Source organism: Portunus trituberculatus, chromosome 42, assembly GCF_017591435.1.
Source record: "Portunus trituberculatus isolate SZX2019 chromosome 42, ASM1759143v1, whole genome shotgun sequence".
NCBI lineage: Eukaryota > Metazoa > Arthropoda > Malacostraca > Decapoda > Portunidae > Portunus > Portunus trituberculatus.
The window spans coordinates 8,246,938-8,259,437 of record NC_059296.1 but is presented as its reverse complement, the minus strand read 5'-3'; the positions used below and the strand labels follow the sequence as shown (position 1 = coordinate 8,259,437).

Here is a 12,500-nt window from a genome sequence, read left to right as displayed (position 1 = left end):
GTTAACCGACTTCCTGATTTGCTAATTGCCTCCTTTTCTTACTGAATGATTCACTCACTACCTAACAAACTAACTGACCAAATGCCTGACTTTCAAACTGGCTGACTCCTTGACTTGTTAGTTGTCTCACTCATTCACTCACGTACTCACTCAATAGTTGACAACCCCATCATTGACAAGTGGACCGTCGTAACTTTATGATTTATCGACTGCCTGAAGCACGGCCAACCAACCTGAAGATGAGTGACATACTGACCGTGATATTCAACACTCGCTCACTTAATATCTTTTTTACCTTTTCATGTTCTAGTCTCGGGTGTTGTGAATGTCACGGGTCTAGCGCATTGGGACATAAGTCTTTTGCCACTGTGGATGTCCTTTCCGTTGCAAGAGGTCGGAGAATATTCCATTTAATTTGTAACTTGACTACTGGTGCCCTTCACTCCAGGATATCATTGCTTCACGCTTGATATTTGCAGAACTCAAGTTACGTATGTTTTTTCATAAAGTTTTTATGTGAGATGTATATTATCTTTCTGGTGGGTGAGGAATTTAGTGTTCGGTAATGTTGGACGATCATTGCATCCACTTTTCAAATAAAACTCTCTGCGTAAATTGCGGTGATCTTGGTTACGAGCCAGTCTGCCAAAGGACACAGTAAAAGTTTTTTTTCGTGTTGCTGTAAATGATTTTGCCTCTTCCTTGTGATGGACAGTGAAGAATTACTAGTTCCACGTATTCATTTATTAGTTCAAAAGAAAGAACCGAAATAACAAAGGACATTTTTGCCACACTAAGTACTGTCTTCACCAATTCAAGGTACATATTTGTGGAGAGAAATTGCGCAGACAAAAGTGGATAAAGATACAGTATGTTTTGCACAGCTTCCTCGAAATTTACTTGGGGAAGAAACACACTTCGAATACCAGAATCACATCTAAATTTACCTGCTCAACAACAAGAAAAAGACACAAAACATAAACCTCTCCCAATACAAGAAAAATTTACTGACACAAATTTAAAACTACACAAAGAAAAAGAGAAAAAAAGAAGAAAAGGAGTACCGAGGAAGAAGTGCAGATAAACCTCCGTTCAGTTAATTTTTCTGGTCCAGAGTCAAAATTCATGAGTGACATTATGAAGCACAAAAGGCAATCACACTCACTGAAATGATAATGAGTGACTGAACATCATCCGCCTAACATGGGACTATTTGCCTCTGTTTTTCATGGTAATTCCCTCTCTATTACGTTTGGCAAGTCGTTAATCTGGCGCTCTATGATGTTGTAGATTATAAACAGCGATTATCAATTATTAGTCTTTGGCCAGAGAGAGAGAGAGAGAGAGAGAGAGAGAGAGAGAGAGAGAGAGAGAGAGAGAGAGAGAGAGAGAGAGAGAAGAGGGAAAGTTTCTCTGAACAGCTCTCAAGACTTGTTAGCGCTTTATACACAACTTATCTTGAGGGGAAACGTAATTACCGGTGAGGGGAGTTAAGGGAACAGACGAGGAGTGTGCATCAGGAGTAGCTTCAAATGGAGAAGGAGGAAGAGAAGGACGAGGAGCTGGAGGAGGCCGAGCAGAAATAGGAAGTGGAGAAGATGGAAGACGAGGAAGAGGAAGAGCAAGAGGACAAGTAGCATTACGTGGAAACATGAATTATCTTGTTGTATTCTCACTTTCCCGTCAATTCTATTGTGCTTCACTACGTCACAAGTCAGACTTCTGCGTCACCTAGAGGTGCGTCACTCAGCCATGCAAGGTGACTTACCTTTGGGCGGGTTGAGGGGAACGCCAGAGCGGTAGAGTGTCTCGTCGCTCTGCCAATCCTGGTTTCTCCTGATGGTGCGGGCGGACAGCAGTGCCAGCAGAGTTATCCAGGCGCCTATGACGCTCACCCGCCACCGCCGCGCGCGCCGTCCATTGGCTTTGCTGCGACCTTCACCTGTCGGGGGGAGAGTTGCGGTCGTCATGGTTAAGCACTTTGTGCGGGAGAGGAAGCTTTATGTGGAATGTGTGACTTTTACTTATAATGAGAAGTAATCGTTAAGAACTAAGGTATTTTACTCCTCTTCATATGTTCCTTCATACTGTGTCAAGAGGTATCGGCAGGAAAGACGCGCCACACGTACCTGAGGTGGAACATTTGCCGCTGCCAAAGGAGTGCCACAAGCTCTGGGAGCCCAGAGCCACCAGGAGGCAGGCGCCCATTGAGGGGAGGTACAGCACTCTCTCGGCCACCACAAAACCTACATAGGAGGCCAGGTTGGAGGCTGGGAGAAAGGGCACGACAAGGAGTCCCCACGCCAGCACGAGGAGCAGGGGATTGGAGGAGCGGCGGGGGAAGCGGCGCTGGGGGCAGGCGGGACAAGCCGCCTCCCCGTGCTGCTGCACGTTGTTGTTGAGCACGTCATGGTAGGCGTGCTGGCTTTGATATGTGTACAACTTGGCTGCCAAGCTGAAGGAGTGGCGGGACCTCCAGCAGGCAGTGGCGGCGGTGGCGGCTATGATTCCCAGACAGCCTAGCAAGGCCGCGGTCTCCAGGTTGGCGGGGTCACTGAGGCACGTGACCAGCGGCACCGCACCTTGGGACCAGTCGAAGGAGAGGGTGGCGGGCCACACCAGCAGCCGTCCGTGCATCGCCCAGCCCCGAGCGATGCTGAGGGCGCGCGTGAGCAGCGATGGGGAGTGGGCAGCCGGGTTGTCTGCGGACGTGAAGGAAGGCGTGTGGGGAGCGACACTCACACGCGCCCAGAGCAGCACCGCCACCCCAACGCTGCCCGGCCACAGCTCCCGCACCAGACTCGCCGCCAAGGCCTGCGGGGAACGGGAGATGAAAGACCGTGTGTGTGTGTGTGTGTGTGTGTGTGTGTGTGTGTGTGTGTGTGTGTGTGTGTGTGTGTGTGTATGTTTTAAGTTAGTACCGTGTCACGTGCGTCCCTGCATGTAGTACACCTAACAACTTCCCTCCGGTGTTGTGGCGTCAGGCTGTGGTGGCGGCGCGCCTCCACCACGGCAAGAGACTGTACTGATTCTTGGATTTGATAGGTTCTTTCTCTCTCTTCTTTAACCTTGCACTCACTTAAAACTTTTGACGTTCTACTCTACACTTTTATTCTATCCTTGAAAAATCCTCTCTACTCTTGTGCATATGCTCGTACATTTTTACGCTGTTGCTATATTTTTCCACTTGCATTTATGCATTTACATGATTTCATTTGCTTTCTTTCAACATTGATCTTTTCATTTATTTCTTTACAAATCACCATGTTACTTTTTCTTTTCACTTTTGCTTCTCGTTGGCAGTTTCTCTTTCGACATTTACTAGCAAACTTTATAATTTCGGTACAACATTTTCATTTCGGTGGAACATTTTTTTTTTTTTGACATTAACAGTGCTGCATATTTTTTTTTTTTTTTCTTTCTATTAAATCTCTCAGATATGTGAATCAGCAGCGAGTGGTGGAGAGCAGGCGCAGCGATGCATCTGTTCCACCTTCCTCTCTTTCTCTCATAACGCCCTGTATGCCTGTCTGCATCTTAGTGATTGTAGTGTGTGTGTGTGTGTGTGTGTGTGTGTGTGTGTGAAGTATATAAAACTGCATGGCAGGCTACCTTTAAAACATGTGATGGCATGGAATGTATGTTTGTTTGTTCTCTCTCTCTCTCTCTCTCTCTCTCTCTCTCTCTCTCTCTCTCTCTCTCTCTCTCTCTCTCTCTCACCTTGTTCCTGGGCGTGATAGTGACGACCGCCGCGGCGTGCAGCAGCAGACCCACGCCCAGCGCCGTCACTCCCTGCTCTTTACACGTCATGGATACACCCGCGCCTGCTATGCTGAGGCACAGCCACGCCCACGATGGGAGATGTGGTGCCCCCCTGCCCTTTGTGCCCCAGAAGAACAGGACGCTAGGCAGGGAGCGCCCGCCATGGCTGTCCGTCCAACACACACACTCATGACCACACCCACTCAGCCGCCGCCCCCACGCCCGGCCTGTTGCACGCCCGCGAAGGTACCTGGTGTAGGCTGCGAGGGCCAGGCAAAAGGCAAGGGCAGCCAGGAGCTCTGCCCTGCCCACCACTCCTGCCACGGCCTCCACGTGCACAGGGTGAGCAGCAAAGAGCGACCCTGCTCCTAGACACGCCCATGTTCCCACGCCCACGCCCTGAAGCACACCCACGTAGGCAGCAGTGACGGCAGCGTGGAGAAAAACGTTGAAAGCGTGGAAAGTGGAAGCTGAGAAGGCTGCGTTGAGCGAAGGGGTTAGGGAAGGCACGGCGGGAGTTGGCACTGCCGATGACGGTGCCAGGGGTGGCGTGGGCGGCGGCACAGCGGCGGGATGACCTTCGGTGCCCGCCAGCCCGTAGTCAGGGGCCAGAGCGCGAGCCACGGCCGCGTTCACCCTGGGGAGAAAGAGAAAATGTTGTTAGTATGAGCATATCTTTTCTTGAACACACACACACACACACACACACACACACACACACACACACACACACACACACACACACACACACATACACACACACCTATGTAAAGTAATACGGTGCGTCTGTAGAATATCAACTAAGAAACTATTTATTTGATAGCAAAGAGGAGTTTGTGAATTCAGGTCATGCCATGATTGCTACTGTTATCTTGCAGGAGAGCGAGAGGCCCTGTGTGGGGAGCCATTGGCGCGGCACACTATCTTCTCGGCCTGCTGCTCCAGAAACACCCTCGGGCCCCTCCTGTGGTGAGTCCCGAGTCATTATTTTTCCCTCCTATTTCAGATGAGTTAAAGAATTATCTCTCAAAATCAGAATTGAAATTTACACACCGGGGGAGAAGTTTGGCAGAAGTGATCAAATTTTGTGAGGCGTTTCTAACTTCTGCAGGGAAGGATGGAGGGAGGGAGGGAGGGAAAGAAGGAAGGAAGGAAGGAAGGAAGGAACGAAGAAGTGGGGGTAGCTGACAGAATGATGGCATCTCGGGTACAACGGGTGCGGCTTAGCGGGCTTCTGGCGAGGAAAAGACGTGTGCCCTTATCTCTGGAAGCCCTGCGTACGGAAAACATAGCCGCCTTATTAGTGAGAAAACCTCGAAGACTTCTGAAGGAAAGAAAAATAATATATCCTTTTTTATGTAAATTAAGTGGATTTTCTTTATCTCTCGGGTACAAAATAGACAGTGTGGAGTACGTGTAGGGGTTGTGGTGTTATTGATGTGAGGTTAAGGGTGTGGTGGTGTTCCCGGCCACTTCCATCATCACGACCCCCCTGGCACGACTCAACTTTGCGGGATGGGAGGGAAGTGATGAGCTCAGCGTAGAATGTCTGCCAACTTGGTGAAATTGTCTTGTTGGTGGCGGTGTACCTCTGCCTTTATTGCTGCTACTATTACTCCCACCGCCACGACTTTTGCTTCTCCTCCTCTTCCTCTTCCTCCTCCTCCTCCTCCTCCTCCTCCTCCGCCTCATCGTCCTGCCTCTTCTCATACTCGTCCTTGTTCTCGTCCTCCTATTCCTCCTACTGCTATTAGTAACACAATTATCACTAGAAGGTTCCCTACTTATATCACTTCTACTTCTTTGTTCCTGTCTCCAGTATTTAATTTCCTCTCATTATAATGATCACAGGTACAAAATAACTATTAATTTCTACACTCATTCACTAAACTGTGCGTTCTTCACTATTCCCTTAGGAGAAAGAACACAGGCTCCAACATTCACTCCAATGCTTCATCCTTTCCCTCGACCCTTCTTTATCTCCTACTCTCCTCCACACTCCCCTCCTCTCCCTTCCCTTTCCTCTCTTGCCCACTCATTCCTTCCTTATTTAATTTCCCGTCTGGAGAACCTCATTTTTTCTTTTCCTAACATCTACCAATTGTATCTTTTCTACGCTCTTCGCCTCCTCCTCTTTCACTCTCTTTCTTCAGCACTCCTCTTGATGCAGCCCTTCACTGAGGCGGTGCAGTGGGTTGCCTGTGTCAGTTCACCACCAATTGAATAACTAACTTGATTTTTGTTTTTGTTTTCTGTTGATGCTCTTTGATTCTTCTCTCACCCTTATCTTTCTCTCTCCTGACTTTTATGTTTGGTAATGTGTGTATCTGTAAACTATTTTCTAGAAGGGCTTGTCGGTTTTCCTGATTTTTGTGGTAATGCGTGTTTGTTCTTTTGAGAAGGGCTTGCCGACATTTTTATTTTGGTAATGCGCGTGTGTGTTTTCGTGAGAAGGGCCTGTTTGCATGGAATCTTAAGTCGTATTGGAAAATATAGCTGTAACATTCCTTCTTCATTTAAAGTCATATATGTTACCTACGTGAATGTTACTTGAGTAATGAGGGTAACATTCTCTCTCTCTCTCTCTCTCTCTCTCTCTCTCTCTCTCTCTCTCTCTCTCTCTCTCTTTCCTTCTTTTCTTACCTCCTTCCCACCTTTTCCCTCCCTCTTCCGTCCCTCAGCGCGGCATCAAAGGGAGGAATATCGCCAAGTTTACTCGCCCAAGTGTAAACAAAACAGACTTTTATTCACTTGGAAACTTAGGTGGCCATTTTTGTTTGAAGTTCGATTAGAGAGGAGTCGATATAAAGTACTCAAGAGGGAAAAATGAAGATCCTCCTCTTCCTCCTCCTCCTCCTCCTCCTCCTCCTCCTCTTCTTCTTCCTCCTCCTCCTTCTCCTTCTCTCACTTTTCTTGCCCCTTCTCTTCATCAGCCTTTCCTCTTTCCCTTTTTTTTCTTCCTTCTCTTCCTCCTCCTCGTTACTATTTTGCTGCTGTTCCACTTCTTCCCCTCCTCCTCTTCCTCCTCCTCATTCTCCTTCCTTCCTTTTCTTCTTTTTTGTACATTTGTTTAGATTTTCTCCATTTTCCCTCTTCATCACCACGAGGAATCCTACCACCATCACCACCACCATCATCACCACTACTACCATAATCCTTCCCTCCTATCTTTTCCCTTCTCTATCTCTCCCCACTCACAGAAGACTACAGCGTTCTCTGTCTTATGTATATTTCCATTTCACTTCGACTCACTCAGACTGAAATGCTTCGCTTCCGTCAGTCCTTGATATTTTTTTTTCTTTGTAGTTTTTTGTTCCTCCTCTCGAAACTTACTTTGCTTCTGCTTTGCTTTTGCTTCGTTTCGCTTCGGTTCGGTTCGGTTGGGTTCAGATTCAGGTTTGAAATCGAGTGCTGTTTGTTGTTCGGGGTCTTTACTGCACATTCTCTTTCTAATCGGTACGGAAAACTTGGAACTGTGAGAGATTAAATGTGATTAGTTTTATTTTTCTATACTCTCTGCTTCAATCCTCATGTTTGTGTGTAGACGTGTATTCATGTGTGTGTGTGTGTGTGTGTGTGTGTGTGTGTGTGTGTGTGTACATATCTGCTAATACCCGTGTTTTGACAGTATGTGTGTATGCATGTATGTATGAATGTAACTATATGTTTTTAACCCCTTCAATACTGAGACAAATCTTTACCTTGATTTTTGGATATGATTAGACGATTTCCTTTCCATTAGGAAGTGTCTATGGAGATCAGAAGATTAATGACCACAGTCTTTACTATTCTAAGCTTCACATAAATTTCTAAGCTGTGTAAACTCGCCAAATAGTAATTAGAATGAAAATGGAAACACAATTTATTTATATTCATTCTAATATTTGCGTGTGTTTTAGTGTACGTATGCATGTATATATGTATAAAGTATCTATCTATCTATCTATCTAGTATCTCTCTATGCATGTTGAAGTATATAAAGTACAAATGTTTTAACTGCATTTATATATCCATCTATGTATACATGTATATATCTACGTATGTTTGTATGTCAGTATGTCAATCAGGAATGTAGGCTTTGTATTATGACACCATGAGTTCGGACACATTCCTATACTGCGTTTCCGTGTATCCATGTTCTTTTTTTTTTTCTGTTCGAATTACTTGTATCGAGAGTCAAAGTAATTGCATTCCTGTCGGATTTTTTTTTTGTTTGACAGAGTATTTGTGTTCCCAGAATAATTTGATGAGGAATCATTGCCCTTGTTGTCAGAAATAATTATTCACGTGATTGGTAACTCTAGTTTTGACGAACGGACTGAGAGAGAGAGATAGACATTGATAGATAGATAGATATATAGATAGATAGATAGATAGATAAAATGTTGACAGTTAAACAGATGACCAGGTATTGATAGATAGATAGACAAATGGATACTTGTAGATATAAAGATTAATAGAAAGACAGATAAATACACTGATAGATAAATAGATAGAAAGAAAGATAGATAGATAATCAGATAGGCAGACTAACAGACATATATATAGATAAATAGACAGACAGAGAGAGAGAGAGAGAGAGAGAGAGAGAGAGAGAGAGAGAGAGAGAGAAACACGCTTAATCACAGTGAAGGGCAACTATTGAGGAAGAAGAACACAGTTAATTAACCATACCAGAGCTGACCATGCATACACCAGGCCATAACTAGACTACTGCCTTTTGTGTACAGCGTGGAGTTAATTATCTCCCTCACCCCTTCATGAATACGTTTATCTGATCACTCTCCTCAATTATCAAAGTACCACCAATTGTTTATTTTTTTTTTCTTAATTAACTTTGTAGAAATTCGTGGTATTCGTGTTCACTTGACTTTTATATTCAGTGCTCTACTTTTATATGTGTATATTTGTGTAACTGTGTACTCATTTTTCGTGTGCAGGTATCATGGTATAAATTGTGCGAGTGTGCATGGTGACAGAATATCATCTCTATGGATTTTGGAGCGTGAAAGCAAAGATGACTGACGCCTGAGCGAACACCTCTGTACCTCGGCGCGTGTGTGACCTTTGCTCCCTGTGACCAGCGAGCGGCGGCGAGACTATTTCAAAACGTGCTGCGAAGTTTTAGTGTTGATTGGCACTTTCGGAAAAGTTTTCATATCACACGTTGCTTCATATAACTATATAGATATATTGCAAACACATATTCACACAAACACACACACACACACAAAGCGCTGGCTTCACAAGCCAGAGGACCGGGGTTCGATTCCCCGGCCGGATGGAGATATTTGGGTGTGTCTCCTTTCACGTGTAGCTCCTGTTCACCTAGCAGTGAGTAGGTACGGGATGTAAATCGAGGAGTTGTGACCTTGTTGTCCCGGTGTGTGGTGTGTGCCTGGTCTCAGGCCTATCCGAAGATCGGAAATAATGAGCTCTGAGCTCGTTCCGTAGGGTAACGTCTGGCTGTCTCGTCAGAGACTGCAGCAGATCAAACAAACAAACACACACACACACACACACACACACACACACACACACACACACACACACACACACACACACACACACGCACACACACACATAAAGAAGGACATACCTGAAGGAGAGGGTAGTGAGGGGTCGCCAGGAGCCGTGGGACCCCCGCCTGGAGAGTGGTGATCCCCAGAAGTCGTGGCCCCACACAGACCACCACGGCGTAGACCCCAACACGTCAAGGTTTCCCAGCACCGCCCGACTGTGAAGGAAAGAGAGAAGGTTACTGGGAGGGAAAGCAGTAACGAGGGAGGGTAGAGGGGCAGTGGAAGGAAAGAAAGGCTGGTTAGAGCAGGTAACAGGAAGAGAAACTGGAGCGAAGGACAGTTACCGAGAGAGAGAGAGAGAGAGAGAGAGAGAGAGAGAGAGAGAGAGAGAGAGAGAGAGAGAGAGAGAGAGAGAGAGAGAGGAGATTAGGAAAAAATAAGTGATTTAGAGAAAAGAAAAACGATATACATAAATCCACAAAAAGACCTATATTAAAAAGAAACATAAAATGGAAATACAGGTACAAGTAAAAAAAATATGACTAACAGAATAGGGAAGCGGTGGCGTAGTAGAGAAGGTGGTGAGCGTGGGATCGGGCAGACGTCCATGTAGTTTCGAATCCGACCACATACAGCTTTGAAGCTATGCCATTTGTCGAGTGATTTAAAGTTATCTACATGTTCTTAGTGGTTACACCAAAGATGCGTTTGGTTGATGATATGGGTACCACTATAAGTAAAATTGCCTGCGCCACTAATGGGCGATAGCTGAACAGCGCTTCCTACATATACTCTTCAAGTGTGCCCACATGCGCTGTAGGTCATAACATAAAAAAAAAAAAAAAAGAGTAAGAAAAATATGACACTAACAGAATAAAAAGATAAGAAAAAAAGGAGAAATTATTGAAAAGCAAGATTAAAAGAAAGATAGTCGAGAAAAGGATTGATTTTTAGAGAAAATTGAATAACACGTGATGTTTCCAGGAAGATATAAAAGAAGGCGGGTTAGTGGAGGTTACTGGAAGGGATGAAAGAGAGGGAGAGAAAGGGATCTGTGTTCAGTAAAGGAGAGGCAACAGACGATGGGAGTTCGCGCGGGAGAGCTGCTGGAAAAAGAAGGAATAAAAGAGGAACAAAAGTGTTATTGTGAGTGAAGTCGGATGAAAGGTTATTGAGAGGATAAGAGGAGAGGGACGCCTACTGTGTCCCTAAAAGGAATACAAAGGATAATAGGGAGAACTGCGCGTCACAAAGGAAGATGTTGAAAAATAGAACTACACCAAGGAAAGGAATTATATCAGTGTTCATGTAGGAAAGTAAAATACAAGGAGAAACATTATTGGTGGCAGAAATGGAACTTAAATGAACGTGGAAAGATACTGAATTAGTGTTCTTGTAATTGAAAGTAAAATAAAAATAAAAAACTGAAGAAAAGAAACTAAGGAAGATATTAAAAAGAGGAAATAATCTAAGAACGAAAGGAAACAAATCAGTCTTTATGTAGATGAAAAAAAAAATAAATAAAAAAATAAAACTAAGGAAAATATAGAAAATGGCGAGATATCAAGAAAGCAATCTTATTTAGTGTTCAAAAAGATAAAGGTAAAATTATAAAAAAAAGATAAAAATAGGTAACAACAGCAAAACCATCATCATTACACCATTACACTATTTAAGATGATGATGATGATGATGATAACTGATATTCTGCACCAGCAATACTAGGAATTCTTTTATCGCGAAATATACAAATGGTGAGATGTCAGGTGGACGAAGATTGGCAGGTACAGAGCGAGGAACAAAAGAAAAGTTACCTGTTGTTTAAGACGTTAAATTATAATGTACCTGAATAGTGAAAAAGGTAGATTGACATTACAAAGTATGGTTTATCGCTGATTACAGGAATTTACATCAACAGAGAGAGAGAGAGAGAGAGAGAGAGAGAGAGAGAGAGAGAGAGAGAGCATGTGTCCGGAGATCAATGTGTCTTCGTAACTCAAACGTGAAAATAAACACAACATTGTCCATTTTGTGACGGACGGCCTGGCACATTAGAGAGAGAGAGAGAGAGAGAGAGAGAGAGAGAGAGAGAGAGAGAGAGAGAGAGAGAGAGAGAGAGAGAGAAAAGGGTATATATGCAATGACAGAACCATATATCGTGGCTTGTCATAGAAACGAATGATGAAACTATATTTATGAGGATGAATAAAACAAAACTCCTGAAAGTGAGACAAGAATTTATGACACATGAGCGACATTTTTTCAACTACACAGAAAACTAAAAAAAAAAAAAAAAAAAAAAAGGAAAACGAAAAGATAGAGGAGGAAAATGAGAGAGAGAGAGAGAGAGAGAGAGAGAGAGAGAGAGAGAGATATGAAATGAGATTAGATGACAAACGTGTGTAAAGAGGGAAGGAACAGATAACAAAGACGAAATAAAAAATATAAAAGGAGGAGGAGGAAGATGAGGAGAAAGAGGAACACATCATATCAAATGTCACCAACCACTACCTCCTCCTCCTCCTCCTCCTCCTCCTCTTCTTCTTCCTCCTCCTCCTCCTCCTCCTCCTCCTCCTCCTCCCAATTGTAGGTATTGTCATTAACGTAATTATCTATTTACCTTCAGTAAGCAGCAGAAGAGGGAGAAAGGATGAGGAAGAGGAGAAAGAGAAAGAGAAGTAGGAGGAGAGAACAAAGAAAGCAAAGACGACGAAGGGACGAGAGAGAGAGAGAGAGAGAGAGAGAGAGAGAGAGAGAGAGAGAGAAAGGAGAAAGAGAAGGAGGAAGGTAATGATAAAGTCAAAGGTTTGCATCCGTGTTAAATTTCGCATCATGAGAAAGGGAGAGAGAAAGAAACGGTAATAAATTTAGACACGGAGGGAATGTGATTAAATAAAAGGAGATCAAACACGAAGCGAAAGATTAGAATAAGGTATAATATGCGAAAACTCACTCTCCAAATAGAGGAATGAATGCGTGCAGAGGAATGAGTGCCTGTGTGCGTGCGTGAGTGTGTGTGTGTGTGTGTGTGTGTGTGTGTGTGTGTGTGTGTGTGTGTGTGTGTGTGTGTGTGCGTGAGTAACGTGACTAATGGATCAGAGAAATTTTAATGTAACGAGTTGAATAGAAAAAATTGTTGAGTATGAGGAGGAGAAAAAGGAAGAGTAGGAGGAGGAGGAGGAGGAGGAGGAGGAGGAGGAGGAGGAGGAGGAGGAG

General features: G+C 44.2%; 1 protein-coding gene across 1 annotated transcript in view; it reads right to left on the bottom strand.

The window, feature by feature from the left end:
• Positions 1-12,500, bottom strand: part of LOC123517815 (protein O-mannosyl-transferase TMTC2-like) — a 276,242-nt gene that overhangs the window by 64,733 nt on the left and 199,009 nt on the right. The window contains exons 3-6 of the mRNA XM_045278316.1: positions 9,362-9,499; positions 3,721-4,399; positions 2,130-2,814; positions 1,769-1,942 (exon numbers count right to left, since the gene is read on the bottom strand). Coding sequence (XP_045134251.1) covers positions 1,769-1,942; positions 2,130-2,814; positions 3,721-4,399; positions 9,362-9,499 — 1,676 coding nt within the window. The remainder of the gene's footprint in view (positions 1-1,768; positions 1,943-2,129; positions 2,815-3,720; positions 4,400-9,361; positions 9,500-12,500) is intronic.